Here is a 23,790-nt window from a genome sequence, read left to right on the forward strand (position 1 = left end):
GCACAGAAAACTTACTTTCAGCAGTGCAAGGGAAGAGATATAAACCTGTTCTGCTGTATCAACTGCAGGAGCATCTGTTGGTGGCCCCTATGAAAAGAATAAATAATTATTTTCTCCACCATTGTTATTCTGCAGTTTCAAAACATTTTCTTTTGTTTTCCATATTACAAAACTTACAGAAAAATGCATGTATAATTGTGACTTTATGGGTTAGATGTAGTTTTTACAAAGAGAACAAAAAAATGCACACCCAAACCCCAAACAGTTCTTTACAGCACCTTTCTTCACTAACATATTTTGTAAAAGGCCACCTAGCCATCATCTCATCTCCCCCACCCCAAAGAACACAGTCTAAAGAGCAATCTTAATCACAATCAGTCAAATATAAAACTGGCAAGTATTGCACTGGGTTCAAACGTGTTACAAGCCATTCAGGCTGAGTCAGATAAGTTTCCATTAGTCAGCCTTGCTGCAATGCAAACCTTCGTCAGCTGTAAAATATGGCCACTTCTCCAATTAACTATGTGTTTCTTACAGTGGTGTGAATGTAAATGCTGCTGGGCTAGCATGATTAACTGGCAGCAACACAAACAGCAATTTCCCTTTGCTTCATCAGCTTTCAGCTAAAGAGGACTTGCAGATAAAGGCTATGGGAGTACTTTGCAGATACATTGGTACAGTGAGAGAAAAAACGGACCTCTGATCCCTAGGTGGAAAAGCTGTGAACAAAATACTTTGCTCTTTGCCTTATGAGTAGTTATTCAAAAATTAGCACAACTGTCCCAGGTGTGAATGATTGGTTGAAACAGGTTCTGTGTACTGCTGAAAATGAAAAACACAGGAGGCAGCAGTTTAAACGTCCCTTTCTCAAGGAGCAAAAGAAATGCTGCTGCTCTTATATACAGAATTCCATATCAGCATACCTCATTACAGTCAATTAAGAGCACATTCATTAATTTATTATGAAATTGTGTACAACAAATTTCTGCTGAAAAGACACAGGTTACTTCTGCATGAAGTGATGTAAACTTTGAAAGGCAACAAAACAACACTAGGGAGTATGGTAAATAAAAAAGATACTCCACATTAAGCTAAAAGAGGGAAAATGGTGCTTTTAAACAAACATTTTCCAGATTTAGAACTTTGATTCCAGAGTTATAAGCAAAATTGGGGAAAAAAAGGAAAAGTTTCAAATAAATTCTAGATTTTTCCCTGTAAGAGGAAATTCAGTACAATGTGCATCCAGATGACATCAAACAGAAGAAAGCAATCAACACATGCCATTACCTCCTGAAGATAAAACCAGGTACTTAAGTAATCAAAATATTACATTTGTATAGTAATTGTCTTTTCTGCATACTTTCATTTTTTCATACACAGAAAAACGACATCTAGTCTTCAGAATACAGACAATAAAAAAATTCAGTCTGGGTTTTTTTCCCCCCAACGTCAACAAATACCTTCTCTATTAATTCCAGACCCAACCTTTATATTTTGAATTCAATCTTTGTATTTTGAAACTCACATACATGCATGGATCTGTGTCAACCATAACTGCTTCATAATAGCTTCAAACCTTTATTTCCAACTTGGATATTGCTGACCATCACCTCTTGATATGTGTTCTTCCTCACTTCTTACTACTCATTGCTAATTCCTCTGTCACTTTGGCCTTTTCAGCAATCTTCCAGCAGTTTTAACTTTTCACCTTCTACAGTATTCTCACCAAAGGTCTATTTTGCATCAACCCCACCCCTTCATCAAAGGCCTGGTATAGCCCCAGGCCAACAGTGAGATGCTCCAGTGGAGAAGTGCTGCTCTAGCACTCATGCTGAAAAACTCTATGAGCAGTTCCTCAGAATATTTCACAGAATCAGATGCACAGAGCATCTGAATCACTTATACCAAACTTTCTACAATTAAATTGTTTGACTGGCAAAGCTTCAAATGTCCAATAATTTTCTGATGCTGTTCCTATGTTTTTTCCTCCATAAGAATGTCAGATTACTTTTTTAACCATCTCTCTCCTGCTTTAAGTTTATTCTAATGACTCACTTTGAAACATCCACTTAGAATTCGGAAAGCACAAAGACTCAAGTTTCCACAATCACTGCTAAGAATAAAGCCCAGATAAACTGAGTTTTAATTTTAAAAGTAACTTTCTAGTTTGTTAACAACTCCTTTTTTCATACATAAAGCTCTCCCAATTTTCTACCGGTTCTAGACCAGAGATGGTTTGAAGTGAGAGTAAAAATACAAACTCAGTAACCTTCTGCTTTAGGAAGAACAATACTACCCATGCTGTGATCACCATACACATTCTACATTTGTTCCAGATTTTGTTCAACATTTCACTGTAAGCAACTATCCCATTACACCATTCAGTATTTTTTAAAATAGAGAATAGCATAATAGAAAAAATCTCCCAAACTAGCATAAGTAGTTTTATGATTTCTGGAAGGCTAATGTTGCTGTTTGACTGAGACTAGCTTCTCAAAAATCAGGAGCTTGAACTGAAGTTTACTCTACAGACTATGGTTCTTGAATAGGTTCTCCTCGATGGAATCTCTAGTGTGTGTTAAGATCACACTGACACCCATCTTGCAGCTGAGGCATTAATCATGTCTCTGTCCCCTATACAGATGCCTGTGTCACAACCTGTAAGAGCTTATTCTTTATAACTTTTCTGATTTTAAAATCAGTCAGGAGATTCACCGCTTACGGGGAGGAAACAAAGACAAACATTAATGCTTTTTGTTTCTGTAACATGGCAAATAAATCACCTTTAGTTTAAGTGAAGGTAGGAACTAAAGCAGGGTATAACCCTACTGTATTAATTCCTAATACTTCCTTATGATTTCTATATTCCTTGGAGCTTCCAAATGCTCATTTATCTTGGTGATGGTCCAGAAGAGGGACTTCATCAATTTCTGTATTCAAAATTTATGTTAGAAGTCCTCTTGCCAGTTGCCAGCACTGATAGTCAACTATTTATTTTCAGCATAGCAAATGTTGCTAATTCATAAAGGAATGCTTCATTGGTGTAAATCAACTTGCTTAGCTTTTGCTAGGTTGTTTTGTTTCTTTTTAAGCCATAGTATTCACTGAGAATGATTTTGCACACTAAATGTGTTTAAATATATATATATAAAGGACCACGTTAGGAGGTATCAATTGCAAACTTCACTGCTCCACTTTAAGCATGTGCCATGAAACAGTAAAAATATTAAAGATCAGCTTTCACTCTTATCATGCAGTTCAACCACTGTACCTAAACTCATAAAAATTAGTTAATGGTGGTATACAATGCAGGTTCATTAATTCTCAGTCATCTTATAAAAATACAGCACATACTCAGTATGTCCTTGGTCACTGATGTTTCTTTTGTGTAACCTCGCTATCTCCTTTCTGTCTGCTTTGTTCTCCTTCTAGATTTTAATTACTAGCTAAATTATGGGAAAAGGAAACTCATCATTGCACCGCACCAATTATGTGTATTAATTTTCATGTTAATATTCCTTCCTTTGTTTTGAATACAGATTAGAATGAACTGCTCAAAAGAATACTGAAATTCAGGAATTTTGAGGAATTTGAGGAAGAAGTAATCCATAGGTCAAGTTTCACATTATTTTTCTACCAAAGATAAACTGTCACATAAAATATTATAATTACGCATTTGTACTTCCACAGAAAATGATAAAGGCAAAGTTCATCGAATTCTTAACATAAAACCTTTAAAGATTCAATAAATAAAACCAACAGAATAGATCCTGGGTCTTCCAGGTAGTTTACTTTACTTTAAATGACACTATTTGAAAAAACAGATATTTGGAAACTGGAACCAATTTACTTCCATCTCGGATCACCTTCCTTTCCACAAATGGCTGACAATCTAACATAGCCCTGGAATGACAGCCCAAGCTTCTGCATGTTAGTTACACAGTATGTGGGAGCTAGCTATGAGTTATATGTTTTGAGACCTCTTTGGCCTATTTCTGCTAGTCTTTCACAGAAGTTTATGCATTTCTTTCATCAAGAAAAGAGGAAGAAAGACTTTATTAGCTAATCTCTACATGGAGGCAAGTATTTTACACTGACCCTCCACAGCATGTGCTACCACTGTTCATAAACTTCACTGCCTGCCAACTTTAACAAAGAAGCACCATCCTTATGAAGCAGAGTACCAAATTAAATTAACTGGTGTCAGGAACCCAAACAAGAAAGCATTTGTATCTACAATGCAAAAGATCGGCTGGTATTTTTGGTTACATTATGGTATTCAAAAGACAGACAAGTTACCCCACTAGCACAGTTTTGGAAGACTGTCCATCTCACTGCAAAACAGCAAATGCAGGTTTATTGGATTATTTCTCAGGGAACTGGAGAAAAATCAGATTTGGAAACTGCAAGGAATATTGAACATTCTTTTTCCCAAGCATGCCTATATAAGCCGGGTATAGTAATTATTAAAATTAAAAAACTGCTTTTAAAAAATACTGTTATGTGCTACTTACTGAAAATGGATGTTTATTCTGAATCAACTATACATGCTGTCAGCCAGTGAAATGAGCTGCCTGATGGCCAGCCATCTCATAAAACCCAACCAAACTCTGGGTTTGTTTTTGTTTAGAATGGCAGAATCCCAAGTTCAATAATAATTGATAAAATTAAGTTAGCACTATTCAAATACATTTTTACTTTTTTTTTTTAGTACAACTTGTAATGGAAAAAGAATCACATGCAAGTTATGAACAGAAAATTAAACTGTAATATAAATTATGCATGATACTATTTTTGCTTCAAACAGTTAAAGAAACGATCCAATATAAAAAGCAGCCCTTTACTTGGGCAGCCCTTGTTGACTAAGTGTTAAAGGCATTTGCCATTCTAACAGGATAAAAACTAACGCCTTGAAGTGTTATCTACTCAGGCCTTTTAGCAAATTTGTTAACACTTTTAGGTATATTACTTCACCTTTCTCTTAGTGTGAACTGATATCAATTATTTAGCCAATTTTATTATTAAATGTGAACTGAAGTGTCACTTTAGAGCACTGCTCTTTATTTGTACTATTTTACATTTATTCAAATAGGTATAGAAGGTGGACTTGATTAATTACACAAGCAACTGAGAAATAGTCCACAAATGGATACACTTTCCATTGTTTAAATGGATCTTAAACACTGCTCTGGTGTCATGCTAATAGCACAAAAGATGATTTTGAAATACATCACTGCTGTTTCAAAGAAACTCAGTTTTGCAGGGGCAACTGTAATAAAAACCCAAAGGCAGCAAACTAAAGTACCGCAGAGCACATCTTAGCTTTAATGCACCAAATACATATTACTGTGTAAAATATAAGAACTGCCACAATCTTTACTACTTTTTTTCCAATTTATTTTTGCAATTGGAACAATTTAAACATGAACATAGGACACACAAGCAAACCACGACTGCTATAGTGTTTTCTTTCTTTCCCAGTAAGGTAAGAAAGAACCTTTTAATACTTTAATTTTGTGAGTATTAAACAACTAGTGTGAAAAACAAGCTGCATGTAAACTATTTCTACTGCCTCTGCTTCAATGACTAGCTGAGGCAACCTGTTATAGGAGGTGTTAATTGGCAATAGGAGTACAAGTCAGAAGCATGTTCCCCATCGTCCTAACCCAGCAAGGCTAGGTCATTAAAGTGGAAATGAATTCTTTCATGCCGACTTAACCCTTTCAATACGTATTTTTCAGCTGTTATATCCAAAGACAATTGAGAAAGATTAACTAAAAAAAAAAAAAAAGAAAAAACCCCCTTGCATTACTTATGAATTTAAATAAGCATTCACCCCACACTTTTTCTTCATTTCCCTTCTCTACCTCCTACAGAACAAGTGTTTCAGGTAAAGATGACATTTTATTTTGTAGGTAAGGAGGATAAAGGCAACTGAGGTATAAATGCAGTGACAATCATCGTAAAATAGTAATTTATCACATTAAAGGATGCATGGAAGGATCAGAACACAAAGAAAGCTTAAAACTACAATTTTACGGAGGTAAATTCAACTGTGTGTGTATAGTTTCGTGTGAGGGAAAAAAACCCATTCCAGAATACTACCTGCAGAGAGGACACAAGCATGAGCATGAGCGCAGAGGTATTAGTGATAATAAGACCTTAGAAGTTCACCAGAGTACCACTGCTCTTCTCTACTTGCCCTTTGTCACTAAGTGGTACAACCTGGTTATATATTGATATAAAGAATAAAAGATGTCTTAGATCAGCATAGTGCTTTTTACACACTGCTAAGCCTAAAAATCTAAACAGAATTTGGATTGTGGAATAATTTTTTCCTGTACTGAGACAATACACTTCTAGAAATTACCAACTCATGTTCCATCAGTAGAAGCGGCAAAGGGAGTAAACCATACTCCTGGATCTCAATGGTTCTAGCAACTTTGCCATGACAAGCACCAGAAGCCACGTATTGCATTTTCTGCAGTACATGAAGTTAACATGATCAGTCATGACAGAGAAAATTACTGAGGTCATAAAAAAATTTTAAAATGAGAGTTCATAAAAAAAAAGAAAAATACATTATTTTGCACTGTGAATCACACACTAATTGGTAGTAATTTGAAATTTTATTGCTATTTTCAAGCTAGTACACACACAATTTTGAAGTTAGATCCACATCAACAGGATTCAACTTTGAAACTAGCATTATGCCTAAACAGTTTGTATGTTTAGATCCATTTTTATACCAATTATAATCAAGCATACATAACAGACCACAAAATACCATAAGCCTCAACAAACAGCCTAGATTTCTCAAAGGATCACATTGTCTTCTTACACCATGTCAGATGAAATAAAAATTGTAGTAACATGTTTAGTCTCATAGACTCCAAAATGGAGTAGGGATACTAGGAAGTATTGTGGCATCAACTGCTACTTTAAATTGAAAACCTCTGAAAAAAACCTCCACCTTAACAGGCCAGATAAAAACTGCCTCAGTATGTTTTACAAATTTCTGTCTCCTAAAAAAAGTTTATCCAGGTTCACATTTACAACAGAACTCCATAAACAGCAATATAGATGGACTTGAAATATGTAACATTTCCAATTTCCCTGTATCTTCAAAAACCAAAATTACAGAACACAGAACTTTGTATAGCTTTGAGCAGTTGGTTTAACGGGTTGGGATCATAAGTTTGCCAACACCTCTTTGGTGCAAAGCCAAGACGTTACTGCTTTGCTTTTCTGCTTGTTTGCGGTTTTAGCTTCTGTGGGGTTTTGCAGTTTTCTTTTGTGTGTGTGTGTGTGGTGGTTTTTGGTTTGTTTTTTGGCTGTGGGGGGTTTTTTTTGTTGTTGTTGTTGGAGTTTTTTGTGGTGTTTTTGTTTGTTTTTATTATTTGATTGCTTTTAATTAAGCAGAACTTCAAACATAAATAGTTTCCAGTTTACTGGGACACTAGGAGAACCTGGCCAGAATTTCACTTAACAGAAGGAAGACATCAAAGTTTAGCTTATGTTTCTATCCTATCCATCTATTAGTAGTCTCTACTGCACTACTAACAGTTTAATGGAAGAGGTATAGTAAGTCGCCAGTGTGGGCACATGCAGGATTTCCCACATGCTCATAGAATGTAACGTTTCACTCATCTAATTGCCCAAAATTGTCAAAATTTTAAAAGGTCTTCCACAAAAAAGCAAGTACTTCTGTTTTCCAACACTACCTTTTGAAAATATTGTCAAAGACAGAGGCTTAAAACTTACTAAGAAAAAAATATTTACCAGATTTGGCATCAAATGATGCTAATTGAAGTTATTTTGAGGTCCGTTAAGTTTAATTTTACTACAACGTACTTTACAGACATTCTATTTAGTCTAATTTTTATCAGAAATAAATATTTATTACCCAATATATGATATAAAACTATTTACATATATCACCTTGATGCAATTTGCAGTAGTCAGACTTTCTGCAATTTTCCCAACACAACTGGTGCAAGAAATGGCCACTTAAGTGTAATCTTTCCTCTGTCTTTACCCCATATAAGCTACAAATTCATTGAGACACATATCACAGCAAGGGAAGGTATGCTGCATCACTGCAGTTAATATCCCTTATTATCAAGCACAAGCACAATTTGGACTAGATGACCTTTAAAGGTCCCCTCCAACCCAAACCATTCTATGATTGTATGACAACATTATGATTAGCAAAAAGCCATAAGATCAGGGACACAAAAAATCCTCAGTAACACTGTACATCCTTTTGAAAAGACCTACTATTTTTCATGACCTCAATCTACTGGAAATAAAATGAAAATCCAGAGCTCAGTTTCACTCCAGAATAAAACCAGGACTAACCTGTTATCTATTCCTATCAGCATAACAGAAGATAGTGGGATTTAGAACCAAGAGCCTCAATGCACGTGACGAGTCAGCATTTGTAGATTTTTGTCTGCCTCCAGAAGTCTCTAATGCAGATTTTTAATTACCTTATTCTAGACACAGTTCTGCCAAGAAGGCAAGTATCCATCAGCAGGTGTTACCTGAGATCACCCTAAAGTACACTTTGAGCAGCAAGCAGTTTACTCAATATGTAGAAAAATGCACTGGGTTCTATATGCCTACAGGTTCTCTGTTGTGAAGAGCTAGTCCTGTGGATATGAGCAGGTGAGCTGGAGATTCAGTAGCAATATGTAGGAAGGTTGGTTGCAGCACTTGAAAAACAACCAACCAACCCTGCCCAGAACCACACCACTATTAACACAAGAACGCTTCAAACTTCCAGGAAAAGCCTAAAGATGACTCCTACACGGTAGGAAGCAAACAGAAGCCCTTGTTCAAAGGTGCTGGATAGTAGTATTGCAACTTAGCATGGGATTTCAGAAAGAAGATACAACTTCTAAGAGAAAGAAATTAAATCAATCACTGTAAGGCAGCTTACAAAAAGGAATATTACAAGTGAATAGGTGTAATGCAAAAGGCACAAGGATGTCTCTTCTTGTTTAGTCTTTTTTTCCTCATGTTCTTTCTCATTATGGCTACACTCATTTCCTTGTCCAAGCTCCTTTGCCTCTTCTGGGGAAAGTCAGTTGAACTACACTGGCAATTAAATCGAGGAGAGAGAAGCTAATTGCCTAATTATTAGAAATATGGAAGTTTAAGATCTGAGGCCAAGAGGAGGCAGCTAAAAATGGTCTCTAGAATAAAACAGTAGATCAGAGGAAACTGATAATGCTCAGACACAACCCACTAGCTTTTTTAGTTTTATGTTTGTTTGTGATTAAAATGTGAGGTGTGAATGTAGTGCAGCCATCTTACTGGAAGACAGCCTTTATAACACAAAATACACACAGAGTTTAAGTACAATGATATGACTGCTCCTAAATCAATTCTATCATATTTCTATCTCCCTCTCCCATGAGCCCTTTAGGATATAGATCACGTTACAATGAATCAACTCTGCTCAAAGGTAGGCAAAATATACTCTGCCTTTAGCAGTCCCCAACAACTTTCAAATAAGCCTAACTCGACCCATGGAGTTATTGCCTCCAGTGTAAGCAGACCCAGGCCACACCTCTACCCTAAATTTCCTATGAAGCTTTCACTGCACAGCCCTTCACTAAAACACTAATCAATGCAGTAAAATACTCATCGCAGAATATGGAAGAAAAACAGCATATTTACTATACCTAAGGTGCTTATTATCTCCTTAAAATCATATATTTTGGATATATAAACTGATGCTAAGACTTTCTACAGAAGATAAGGTAGGCAATCGATTAAGTCTTCTTAACTTCTTATGGAAGTTGATGTCAGATATTTTTAATGGATGAAAAATGTTAGTCACTGAGAACATTTTTTTTTATTCTTTAAATGGGTTGATAGCTTCCAGGGAAAAAAAGTAGAACTGGAATAAACTGCCCAAATTGTACGCCAGTTACATTGGAATTCCAGAAATAGTAACATCCTTTGTACTTGAGAACTTTGCTGGAAAATGTCTCAGAAGCAATGGCACAGAAACGATGCACAATTTTAAGAGCTCTAATTCAGATTTATTACTCTGGCAGAGTATTGTCAAAAGGCATATCTGAAGCGTCAAATACATGTGAGAAGCAGACAATAGTGCATCACTACAATTCAAACCACACAAAGCTTATACACCCAAGAGACACAGAAAGGAGAAAGTGGTAGAGGTGCAAGAGATACGGAGATACAAGAACACTCTACAGTTTTTCAAGGAAAAAAGCACTTCATTAAAAACAACACATTTGCATCCTTCAAATTAACATACAACCTGTTTCAAGAATCAATAAACCAAAACAATCTTCAATAAGATGTATGCTTTTTTTCCTGGTTGAGTTTTTGGTGTGGGGTTTTTCTGGAGAGGAGGGATGGAGGTGTCTGGGTTTGTTTTGGGTTTGAGTTTTTTTTATTGTTGGTGGGTTTTTTGTTTACATACGGAAGATGTACGATGCAAGAACAAGTCATGTACTTCAAGAGACACATCAGTTTAATGAAGTAATCCAAGGAAACTTGCATGTAATTCTTAATTGGGAATGATCTACACTGAACCTGACCCTTCTCTGCCTGCCAGAGCACCAACTCCTATGCAGAAGTCCCGCAGAAGAGTGCACTGTGTTCTTCTCTAATAACCATCCTGCCTAGATTAGCAGTTGAAACAGAACTTTAGATTAGCAGCAGGTCTCCCAAGTTCCTATGGTGCCACAGATTTACTAAATAGGATAAGCATGTTCTAAAAAACTCATGATCATACAAGGGGAAAAAGGTTCCACAGCATCAAACAGTGCAATGCTTGAAACCTCATAATCAAAGTGACAGTTTTTAAGTGCCATTTACAATGCCCTAATCTGGAAACATCCCAGCTAACCCATCTGATCAACTATTTCACAGATGGAAGCACTTGATGGCTAATTGGCAAGTCCATGATTCAAATAAAATAGCTATCTGCACTTCTATTTTTTATATTCCAAGTCAAGGTGTAAACACTCCTTAAAAGACACAGGTCAGTTCTCTGTCTCCCCCTCCCTTCCCATTTGGACTTTTTCCCTTCCCCTCTGTCATCAAATATGTTAATTCAAAAATACAGAACGAGTTTTATTTTTCATTTATTGTACTAGAACAGTTGTCTGCATGAAGAGAGCAGTGTAAATGAATATTTTCAAAAATCCATCAAGTAATGAAAAATTACTTCAACAGCATTTTTAAGAAGTGTCATTGTTTTGCTGCTTCCTATCACATCTGGATTCAATATGTGCTAGCATGGACAAGAACTTGTATTGCTTGGACTATTGTTCTGAAAATGTTGGGGAGAGAAAGCTCGGCTAAAAATGCACTTAATTTGCTCACACCCTTTAACAATACTCAGTAGGATTGCCTAATAGAGGCATATGTGGAACTGATTTCACTAGCAAACAATAGTTCAGCATACAAAATGAAGAGGAGTGTTGCTCCAAACTCCTGCCTGCTACATAAGTAGAATGCTTTTACGTACCCCACAAAGCCTGTTAATTTGTCTGCAGCAAATGTACAATGCAAAGTAAAGCACTAAATCACTGGTGAAATTCTGTGGTAGGCAATATTCCAGAGGGATGAACAGGGAGAGATGGAAATGAATCAGGAAAAGAAGATAACTGGAAAAACCCCCAACGTGATAAGGGGAAGGAGAAGAAAGAGAGACGACCATACAAGCAAAGAAAAACAAGGGCATTGCCAAAATCTTAATTTCCATTAACTACAGGGAGGGAAGTTGAAGTAATAAGCATTTTCTTTGGGACATCACAACACTTTTACAGTTCCCCTACATCTTTTTGAAAAAGCTTCCATGATTGGTTCATCTTATGCGTTTACCACAAGAGCAGAAATTCAAGACAATAAGAGGTTATTTCCCAGGTGTACAACACCAGTCATGTAAGACAAACAATTTCTGCATGAGAAAGTGTTCCAAAGAAATCATATTTTTGGCATCAAGTTCAAAACTAAATACCTTCCCATAAAAAGAACACATAGTCAATGACCAAGTGCACTGTCAGAAAACACTATGAATGGCTTATGTAATGCCAAAAACTATAAGGTTCTCTTCCCCTTTCCTCTCTTGTCCACCTGCTGCCCCACAAAGACAGTCCTTTGTCCATCTATGACTAAAAGAGAAGAAATGGCTCAAGATTTCTAAGCCACAAGCCACTGGAGGGAAAGCTTATTGTTGAAATATCACTCGAAGATTACTTCCTTAAAGATTTGTTTATTAGCCATATGACGACAGGCTTAGGGCAGATGCAATTTAGAACTGACCACCTCTGGACAAGTGAAGGCCAATCAGTGACTCAGTAGCATCCTGAAGGAGCAAATAGTAAGATAAGAGAAACACAAGTGCAGTGAAAGTAGTTCTAAAGTAGAATACAGTACACCAAAAAACTTAAATAGAATATTGCAAAAACATTAATTCAAAGAGCATTTGGGACAGTATATTTGAGTTTGGAAATGAAGAAAAAAAACAAAAAAACCCTAAACAAGATAATAATCAGAAGAGGTACTTTTACCAAGGGGAAAGAGCCGAGAAACTACTGCTAAAGCAAGTCAATGAGAAAGACTACCTTGGCAGAGACCAAGAAAGAACTGTGCTGACCAAGCAACTGCTGTTACTTTAACATCAGTTACAGAGAAATCAAACGGACTGACAGCAGACCTTATGTGATGCAGTCCTCTTGCTAAGCAGACCCCTAGCTACAAGCAAAAAGTAATGCCCAAATTATGTGATAAAACTACTTTGAAAATGCCTCTTTTTCTACCAGACTATACACACAGATGATTCTTATGCCAGCAAGAATGACTCACTCAGATGTTTTTACTATGTTCGACCTTTAAAGCAAGAGCTCAGAACAACTGTGACACAGCAATAAGAAAAACAAAAAGCTTTGTACAGTTGTTTAAAACACTTTAGTGAAAACAAATAGTAATAACTGTTTACTTTCTAGCACTACAAAGTTTATTCAAGAAGTATCCGCCTTCTCTCTTCTAACTCAAAGACAGCTGATTCCCTATGGACTAAATCTCAATTACTAATCAATTGATACTCAGAACAGAAGTGACCTTTGAAGGTCCACTGAAACACAGTACTTTAAGGACATAAAAATAATTTTTTTAAAAAGCTTTCCTGCTGATTCAATAAACCAAAAGACTATAAAAGTAGTCAAGACATCCAGTGCAAGTAGCAACTTGTATAAAGAGCAATTCAGTTTTCTGCCTTTTTTTTAATCCAACACATACTCATCAACTCATTTAAGAAACAATTCCATATTTAAACAAACACAGAGCAGCTTTGCAGGCCAAAGCTACCAGAGGAGTTCAGAGCTTCTTCTGGATGTTATATTCTATTGTCTGCCACAATTTTCTAGCAAGCTTTAAGTAAAAGATGAAAAATTCAGAAAACAGCAGAGAGTTAACTGTAAATTTGAAAAACAGCTTTAATATGCGTCAAGTTCAGAGAGGACTAAGAAGTGAAAGCTTGAGAGATTAGACTGCACAGATGTTAAAAAAATGAAGAGTCATGAAGCAGGCTGGCAGCTCAGAGGAACAAGAGAAATAACTGTTCAAGAAAATTAAACTAGAAATAACTGTGAGCGACTTGAAGATTCACTAAGAGAGCGTGAATAGAATTTTAGCTATAAAAAGGAAAAAAAATTATGCACCAAAAGTTACAGTTTATTTGGCAAAACACCTAGAGTTTGTAAATCAGTCTAGAATATTTCACCAAATGCTTCAGTATTAAACCCTCTTTGTAGTTATACTGGACACAAAGGCACTACACACAAAGAAGCTCCGGGTTTAGCAATTTCAGGCATTCCAGAAGCAACCTGGCACACACATCCTGAAGTCCAAGACACACAGAACTGATTTCTCCAGAAGAACAAGAGTCTGAATCTTGATTTAAAACAGAGCCCTGGAGGCAGATGAGGAAGGCAGAGAAAGGCCAGCTACTGCAGCCAGCCAAGACCTCAAAGAAAATAACACTGGAGCCCGTTCCTTAGGGAAATAACTCTTCCTACAAACCTCAAACAAAGAAGTTCCTAATTATTTTTTCCCCTGTATCCACAGTGATCAGCACAATGGAATAAGATGAGCTTGGTTTTATTTTTGAAGACTGCTGGCCATGCCACTTGACCAAGGCAAAAAGCACTAGGACTTGCTGTAGTGGCAGGAGAAGCCATATAATGTGAATAGGTCTCTCACTAAAACAGGACAGCTGGCAGGGAAGCCTTTTTACTGTGAGTAATGTTACAGCAGTGAGGACAACAGTCAACAGGAGAAGACACAATAAAACACACATACAGGTGCCTACAAGTATCTACAAGTGATAAATTCAGCTCAAATTACCTCTTGAAATTTACGTATACTTCAGTATCTTATAAGGCCCCATCACAAAGTGATCCAAGGACTGAAATATATCATTTAGGAAGGAGCAGTGGATACGTTCCGCCATTTAGAACACTCTTCATGTTCTGAAATTCTGTATTATTGCAAATTGATTTTTTTAAAATTTTATGTGTTTCCAATGCTTTTCAATTCAAACTTTAAAATGTTCAGACACCAAATGAAAGGCTTATAAATGTTATGTAAACTCAGTGCCAAAACAAGAATTCATACTGACAAAAAAAAAAATGTCAGGCTATAACAATGATTTGCATATACATAAACAATTCCTAGAGTCAAAGATCATTACTATGAACTCTGTCTTTTTTTTGATGCTGCTTTTAAATATAAGAAAAGAAATATTCCAGAATTGATTAATATTAAAGATTGACAAGCTCTATACTCACCTGTCCGAGTCCAGGCATACCTCCTCCCAGTCGCAGAAGTCTATCCATATTTCTAGAAAAACAGAAACAAAGGAAAAATGTTCCCAAGCTCTGAAATGTTTACTAAATTGCTATCTATATAATTCACCTTCAGTCACTGAGTATGTCAAAAATATTGGTGGTAATTACAACACAACATCAGACTTCCTGTTAATTAACACCACATATTAATTCAAGAAGCTGTCTTCCATGCTAATTAACAGACTTTGTTTTATTGCTTTGGTTTTGGGTTATCCCCAGTTCTAAGGATGAGCACTCTTGTCAAACTTCTGAAAACTTTCCTATCATTCAATTAATTGGGGGATTTTTGTTGCTTATGATCAGCACCTACAGCCAAAAAGTTCCTAGAACTTTATTCTAAAATTTCCTAAAACAAATTTACTTCAATTTGTTCAAAAATCATGAATAAAAATGTTAAAGTAAGGATTTTAGCATCCTCATTAGTAAGTTCTGTGCTAATTAACTTACAGCTTGTCAGTTATCATCAAAACTACATGTGAAAGACACTAAGCAGATTATGGATCTCTGAATTAGCATCAAAAGCTTTTTTTAATGAACTCATTATACTAAAAGAAATACTGTAAAGTAAACATTTAATGTGTATATAGTTAGAAGACTAGTGACAGTACAGTCACTTAATACATTTCCAGTGTTGCATGTGCCATTGCTTTAGCACAAGATTATTCCAATCAATGCAACTTGTTACTTAAAAAAAGAAAACGCAGTTTTTGTGTCTTGCAACTTTCAAAGGAGTGATCTCCAGGAATAAGAGCTGTTAAGGTCCCTCAGCTAAAAATATTACAGTGATGTTTCTTTCTCTGCAGTTTTTTCACTTTCTATTGTTGAAACGACAACAACCATTTCATTGTGGATACCTAAGTATCCACAGGTTCTGTCCCAGTTTTCACAGAGCTTTATCCTGCTTTTTTGTCTTTTTCAACTTCCTAGCTTTATACAACAAAACTCAGAGATAAAAAAAACCCCAAACCCCAAATATTACTTTTTAAACAGCTGTCTTCAGCAAATCAAGCCATTTCCAAGACGTACGGAAATTAGAAAATGTTACTGGTTTATTTTATTTGTGAAATAGAAGATACAAAGTAAAGCATCAGAAACTATGATCTTAATTGGACAAGATTTAATACAACACAACAAAGCCTGTTTAGGTGATAAAAGGAAGTATGATTTCTGAAATACATTCATCCTCCAAATGGATGTTACATTACAAATAAGAGGATTATATACATGATTTCAGACTACATTAGCAATACTAATTCAACAGCCTTCTTTTAAAAAGTAATTATGCAAAAGAACTTGAAAAATAAATTTGCTTTGTATATTAAAAATAAAAGTCTTCATGTTGAAGGTGAATATAATCTCATTTCTTCTGAAATTTGCTAATATTTTTACTGGCTAAAAACTAATAGGCTTTATTTCAGTATAAGTTTAAAACAAATAATTTAAGCTTCTAAGCACACAAAGAAGCAGCATTTTAATTCTTACTTTAATAATATCATAACAATATCAAAGATACATGGATCAATAATACTTGCTTTATTTGCTAATTTCACTTTCCCAGTCTAATGCATTACCAAGCTATTAGTTTAATTTGATTCACTCTCTTAATTTTGTAGGTACATGTGAACCTAACAACTGCAGCCTCAACTAACAGTAAGTGCTTTCTTAAAGCTCCATTGGAACTGTATGAATTAAAAAGGAGTTTATTAAAGGGTCAATGGTTATCCTTCTCTTTTTCACAGTCATTGAAACCAAGCTTCTTTATTAGAGGCAAAAGCTGCACACAGTGCATATACTTTTCTATCCTGAACTACAATAAATTCCAAATCAAGTTGTAGGATTTCCTGGGAAAGGTTAAATTGCTGTTTAAAGCTATTATGTAAGCATATGTTAAATGGCTTCAATGAAACAGTCACAATGTTACCATAAATTAACGCCAACTACATTTCATTTTACCCCGTGTGGTAGATACTCCTCCATTGAAACACACAATGATTCATCTTCTGTGACACTAATGAGGGCTGAAGAGTAACTGAGAAGTAAATTTAAACTACTAAAATTATTATTTTAATCCATCATGGTTGTACACTTATTTTAAGTAACTCTTGGTCTCTACAACTGATAACCATAAAACTGGGCGTTCCTACAACTACACAACTTCCAAAAACTGATGAGGTGTATTACCTATGTACATTCAAGAAATAATATTGAATAACAAATCTTTTAATGCAAGTGAAAAGCAATAGTTAGTACTAACTAGTTAATATTTTATTTACACAGTTTATTCCAGTTTCTAACTCAACAGAATAGTACATCATTTATAGAAGCATATTTTGCCATATTAAAGCTGGATTAGAATAATGCGTTAAACAAGCTGATTATTTATCAGCAAAACCTTACCAAAAAATCTCATTGCCTTATACAATTGGAGAGATGCAACATTTCCCACCTAACTATCACCGACTAATCACTGAACAGAGATATTTAGATTTTTAAGACAGCGGCACAAACACAAAGTCTCCAAAAAACAGTTCTAGATGCACTGCAAATTGTTTCACTAGCTCCATGAGTTGACTCTGGTTAGAGTTGTGGCAACCACTACTTTACTTGCCTATTTGTAACTGAATATGTTTTAGTAGGTTATAGCATATTTGGACCTAAACATATTTGTTTACTCTGTATAAACATCTGAAGAATTTAGGTTAGCGAACCAAATCAAAACTGCTTTTAATTTTTGTCAATCCACTGTATCTAAATATTATTTCAGCCATAAATTCCATTTATGAAACAATGTTTTTGTAAACCTTACAACAGTTTAGGCAAAATTTTTAGACCTTAATTAAGATAACTTTAGCCTTTACAAATAAAGCAAATATGCATTTCTAACCTGGTGCTTAGCAGGAGGTGATCACAGATCAAATGTGGCAGCAGCTCCCACTTTTTGACTGTAAAAATGATACCAGTAAGTCTCTTTCCTACACAAGGAAATAGAAAGAAGGGGAGAAAACCGGTAACATTCAGAAACACTAGCCCATGTAAAAAGAAATGTTACATGGATGACCCCCAAAAGGACAAAGCATCATTGAAGAATAGCCTAAAGAATGTTTGCTGGGTTTTCTTTTTCCTTTTACCATATAATCCCTTTAAGCGGTATATGTCACATCTTGCTCAAGTACAACACTGAAAGTAAGTTACAAGATTCTCAAAATGACATGTAAGAGTATTGTAATAATCCATTTAAGCAATTTAAAGCTAACTGATTGTTTAAAATGTTGTTAGAAAGTGAAACCATGGTCCTTTTTTACTATTTAGAAGACCTTGTCTAGCTAAGATGACCATAGCGCCAAGGTTAAGAGCAGTCTGCAGGTACAGGTAGTTTTGTTTATTTCTGCAGGAGCAGTTCGTGTGACTGGAAAAGTCAGAGTCCTTTAGGTTTGCCTGAATTCAGGTTGAGAAAGACTGCTTCACATTCAATTTAGGAATTAAAATTCATGTTATCCTCCTCTCAGAGAACACTGCCCACTAATTGCATCCACTCAATCATTTGTAGAGCAGTGTTTTAAAACAGATCTGTGAAATGATCTGTGGCCATGATTTGATAGACATTTTTTTCAATGTCAATGTTAACATAAGGAGCAGTGGGGAAGCTGCTGCTGCTTACCAACTTGATGCTGCTTTCTCAGTACTGCCAGGACAGCCATTTGTGCAGCCTTGCAGAAAACTGATAGGCTAACAAAAACGTTGGTTTTAACCCTGTTCACTTCTCTGAGACGATTCACACCGCATCCCAGAAAGAGTTGTCTTGGCGTAACAGAAAAAGAGGTCTTGGAAGAGCTGATTGCTTCTAACACTAATCCAGACTCCAGAAGACATTTATGTCAAATCATTCTTTAAGCTAAAGCTGCCCAAAGAATATGTGGGTTTGGGGGTTGGTTTTCAGGTTTTTGTTTGGGTGGAGTTTTCTGTTTTGCTTTGTTTATTAGTAATTGAGGTAATTTAACAGAGAGTCTTCTGAACCTTATCTCAAAGTAGTACAAGAGCAAAGAAAGATGTGTTCATCTTCCTGGAAAGTTAGAGGAGAAAGAACAAATCAGAGTTTCTCAGTGCTGACAGGTTGGGGTGGAATTCCACTAACAATTCAAATGAAAAGTTACTATACTTCTGACAGCTTTGCAGAAGGAAATGATCCTTTGCAGAAGGAGAGATCACATGAGCCGGGACCACAACAGCCAACAGCACAGGCTACAACAGAACCGGATCCAGTTCTTCAATTGGGCTTCACTTTTAACACGTTGACCACCCAGGCGACTTGCTTTCCCTTCCCCACTTACTACAAGGGTATTAAAGAAATAGATCTCTGTGAGCTTGGTCTGTTCCCCAGAGAAGCACACAGCATGGTCACCTATAGCTGAGAATTTTTCCTCCCTCTGCTAAAAAGTGCAAAAAGCTAGTTTTGATTATGCAACTTACCTATTGTTTTTTTTCCCTACATTTGCACACACATACACACACATATAAATAAAAGACAGAAAAGTAAATAAACAGTATACAGTAAATCTCACCTCCTTTCCTTCCAAAGTCAGCAAAGGTATTTTGATAAGGTTTCCTTCAATCTGCAAGGAAGAGTTAACAGTCTCTGTTTAAAGCAAGGCTTTAAGGAAGTGAGTAAATGTATCAAATAGTTCCATATCAGGAAAATGCAAAAGGACAGTTACAATCATAACAAACTTGCATTTTGGTGCAACCAGGATTTGGATGACATACACTCATCGCTGAGATAATTATGTTAACTAGTGGCTTTAAAAAATGAGTTAAGTAGCTTCTCTGCTTATGAATGTCTATGATTGAAACACCTTCACTAAAAAATCTTGGTCATAGGATAGTATTTAAAAAATCCATGCTTCCATTGTTGTAGTTTTCTTTTAACTGTCCTGGCCTCAAAAGGGAAAAGTCTGTGGATATTAATAATGCAGTGAACGTATACACAGAGCATCTCAAAACTGACCTGAAAACAGAAATTTTAAAACCCATGCCTAATATTTGCTCATAATACTACTGCTAGGTAACTAATAATTGGAAAGAGCTGCCCATTTGGAGAACTCTGGTTCATCAGTCAGTTGTTCATTGGTACTTTCAAGGTACTTAAATGGTGACTTTTAATAATGAAAACATTTTTCCTTAGGTAACATAGGGATGAAGTTATATAAAAGGATTATGCACAAATGTATATACACATGTAGGTATAAACCAAGAGCTACTGTGTTTATACTTGGCATGTTTCAGCATGTATTTTGAAATCAACTTGAAACACGATCTTAAATTACTGTATCTCTTTGCATGAGACACATGAGTTTCACACTACAGTGCACTATTTTTATCTAGCATTAACACTCCATGATGCAATCCCTCAATGAAAGATGGTTCTCCTGGGTTGGCAACTCTTGAGTTAGTAAAAAAACAAATATCAAAATCAGCTTCAACATACACAGAAAAGAAAACACTGCCTACTAACTGCCGTATTAGTGGAGAGAGTATCAGGCTTGACTCAGGTGACAGCAATTTACTTCACAATTTGTACACTGAGGGACTTGATGCAAATCATTTCATCTTCGAAAACTCAGTTTCTACACCTGAGACTACATAATAATCTTTGTACAAGCACTTCCAGGTCTCCTGTTGAGAAGTTATACATAGCAGATGATCAACAATTTTATTAACAGCAACTAAAAAAGTGGTTTAAGGTTTTTGCTGCAACTGTAACCATTTCAACTTCACTAGGGATGATAAACAGCTACAAGAGCAAATCAGTTGAGAAATTACATACTGCAGAAAAACATCATTTCACCAAGAAAAGAACAGGTAAAGTCATCAAACCAGAACAGATACTTCACACATGAAAAGGTAGAGAGGGGGTGGGGCTAGTCTACCTTCCTATACATTTTGTATGAAAAGAGAAAAAACAATATTGATGTTACCACCAACTGTCAGTCACCTGTTCATTAAAGCTAAAGATTAATTTCATGAATGAGTGTAGTCTCAGCAGTGCAAGTCCAGAATAACACAATTATTTTGCTTCTATAACGTGCTCAGTTCTATAAATCCAGATCCTATTTCAAGATCACATAGACCTGAATCTCAATAGACACGAACTGGACTGGAAGGTCTGCAGGTTCTGGACTCTGCTTTCTGACTTCTAGAAGTACAGCAAACGTAATTCTACTACGTTCATTGCTGAGCTGGAGTGACTGAAGTAACACAGACTGAAACAAACTACTCTAAAGCTACTAAAGTATATTCATACCAAACTTACAGGTAAGCAAAGATTCATTAACAAGTTGCATCACCACAGAAACCCACAAAATTAATTTTAATTTTATGCTACATATAAAATAATAGACTTCTCTGAAATCTGCAGAAAGGCAAGTAAACACACAACTATTGTGGAACCATCCCATCACCAACTCCAACAAATACTCATCATACCAGTTCTCTATTATTCAAGGTATTCTCAATACCTGTCCTTTCCTAAATCATTCTCTTCCATCATCCTAGATGTTTGTCCTGGTTAGAACGGCTGGGACCAATTCATCCCTGGATGGGTGTAACCCAAAACTGTGTATTCTATAGCCTCCATGCCATTTCCCAAAAACTGCTGTCAGTAGAGGCCTGCAAGGTGAGAAGATGTTCCTGTACCCTTTTATGGAATTCCCCGCTCTAATATCCTTATATGGAATTCCCCGCTCTGATAAGAGGGACTGAACATCCACATGCCCTTTTATGGAATTCCCTACTCTGAGGGAGGGACTGAGCACTCCCGCCTGAACTGGAGAGTATATAACTGGGAGTTTCAGAGCCTTGGGGCTCTCTCTCGTGGGACCCAGAGGAAGACAGCAGACCACCGCTGCTCCCAATCAGGCTGAGACCACCACCCTCGACTGGACTGCAATCACCACTTCTGACCAGACTGCAGCAGCTCTCCCACCAGCAGGTTTTTTTCCCCTCTCCCTTTGCTTTGGACTTGGGGGTGGGCCAAGGTACACCACTTTTGTTCATACCCCAGGGTGCTGGGTTGTACTTTTGGGTTTTGTGGGTTAAAACCAATTGTCTGTCTGTATAATTGTACTTATTGCATTATTTTAATAAATTGTTATTCTGACTTATAAATCTCTCTTTTGAATTGAGTTCATTTTCCCTTGCTGGTTAACTTTTAAACCAGCACAATGTTACAAGACAGTTTTAGTATATACTCCATAATGCTTGTCAGGAGTGAATCACTTCCAAGAAAGCTTACAAACTAATTTATACGTTGGTGTTATTTAATGCTAATTTTAAAGCATTCCCTAGTTTATAATTTTCTAAACCATAGATATCAAATGAATATCACTGACATGGCATGTTTTAACAGGTGATTTTCCATTAAGCTACAGGCTAAACTCAGTTGCTCAAAGTCACACAAAGTGATTCAGAAGCAATTCATATGCAAGCCAGTTTCTGAATTTCTTCACAAACACAGATATTTTTCCCTGTTTCATTAAGGTCACTAACAGAGGCAGATAGTACACCTCAGACTCACAGGTTGAAAGCTTTAAGATGAATACAAACCTGTCAGACTTTTCAGCTTACCTAGTGCCATTTCAGTTATATACAGCTTTCAAATACATTTACATAAAACTTCTCTTTAAAAAGTAAATCTCAAGCCTTGTGGTTTTCTGTTTTTCCACAGCATACCTAAAACAAGTGCAACTGTAAGAGATGACACCAGCATATACCCAAAATTGCCCAACTGTTTACAAGTATCCAATTATATTACATAAAGTTGTTCCAAATCCGATACTTAAGTCGGCTGCATACTAGAAACAGCGCTGTTAAATTTTGTTTATCGCTCCTTCTCTACTTAATTCTGCTTCTTTCTCCTTCGCGTATCCCAGCCAGTGCTCTGCCCTAACTTCCCCTCCCTCTCCGGCTCCAGCTGCAACACTGCCGGGGATCGCGGCACTGCTTCGCTCCGGGAGCAGCAGCGTTGCCGCCCGTGAGGTGTCTGTGACGGGGCCCAGAGCGCACACCAACCCCGCTCTCGGCGCTGCCGAACCACGACGGGCCGGGGCGGAGGCGGCCCGGCCGCGGGGCCCGTGCGGCGCCGAGGCCCGGCCGAGTCCAGCGGCGGGGCCCCTCCGCGCCGCTCCCCGGCCCCTCCCGCCGCCTTCCCCCTCCCGTTCGCAGCCGCCCTGGGGCCGCTGCTGCCCCGAAGCGCCCGGACCTCCCCGGGGCGCAGCCCGCACCAACACGAGCGGGCCCCGCCGAACCCCCCCGAGCCGGTGCCGCTCGCCAGACCCGCCCCGTCTCGCTCCCTCGGCACAGCCCGCGTCCCCGCCCGGCGCCCAAGCCACCCCCCCTGGGCCGCGGGCTCCCCGAACACCGCAGAGCGGGGGCCGCCGCCCCGGCAGGCCGGGCCCTCACCTGGGCCGGAGCCGCCCGGGCCGCGGTGAATCAGCCGGATCTCATTCAAACCGAGCCCTTCCCGGTTCACAGGGCACCCGGCGGCGGCTTCCGGCCCCGCGGCCCGCGGGGAGGAGCTTCCGAGAGCGGAGGCCTCTGAGAGGCGCAGGCTGAACCGAAGCGCCCAAAACTGCTGTGCTTAGAATGCTGTGGGGTCACTTCGTCCACAGTTCAGGGTCACGCTGCAGCCGAATGTCACCAGTGCTCAAACAACGAGACATCAGAGTAGCAGAAGAACTAACGAATGTGTCATCGAATCAATAAAAGGATGGGAACAGTGCATGTACTCTCTCAAAAACAGTGTTACAGAAAATAGGAGGATTTAGAGAAGAGCAATAAGAGTGGCCATATGCATAAAACTAGCAGAAGCAGAAATGGGAAAGAAGGGTTTTGCCAAACT

General features: G+C 37.4%; 1 protein-coding gene across 1 annotated transcript in view; it reads right to left on the reverse strand.

Annotated features, from left to right (window-relative positions):
• Positions 1–23,465, reverse strand: part of PSMD14 (proteasome 26S subunit, non-ATPase 14) — a 47,064-nt gene extending 23,599 nt beyond the window's left edge. The window contains exons 1-5 of the mRNA XM_027678759.1: positions 23,352–23,465; positions 19,457–19,507; positions 17,782–17,869; positions 14,838–14,889; positions 16–87 (exon numbers count right to left, since the gene is read on the reverse strand). Of these exons, the coding sequence (XP_027534560.1) occupies positions 16–87; positions 14,838–14,885 (120 nt within the window). The 5' untranslated portion in view covers positions 14,886–14,889; positions 17,782–17,869; positions 19,457–19,507; positions 23,352–23,465. The remainder of the gene's footprint in view (positions 1–15; positions 88–14,837; positions 14,890–17,781; positions 17,870–19,456; positions 19,508–23,351) is intronic.
• Positions 23,466–23,790: the final 325 nt, after the last annotated feature.

Source organism: Neopelma chrysocephalum, unplaced genomic scaffold, assembly GCF_003984885.1.
Source record: "Neopelma chrysocephalum unplaced genomic scaffold, ASM398488v2 Primary Assembly neopelma1_44, whole genome shotgun sequence".
NCBI lineage: Eukaryota > Metazoa > Chordata > Aves > Passeriformes > Pipridae > Neopelma > Neopelma chrysocephalum.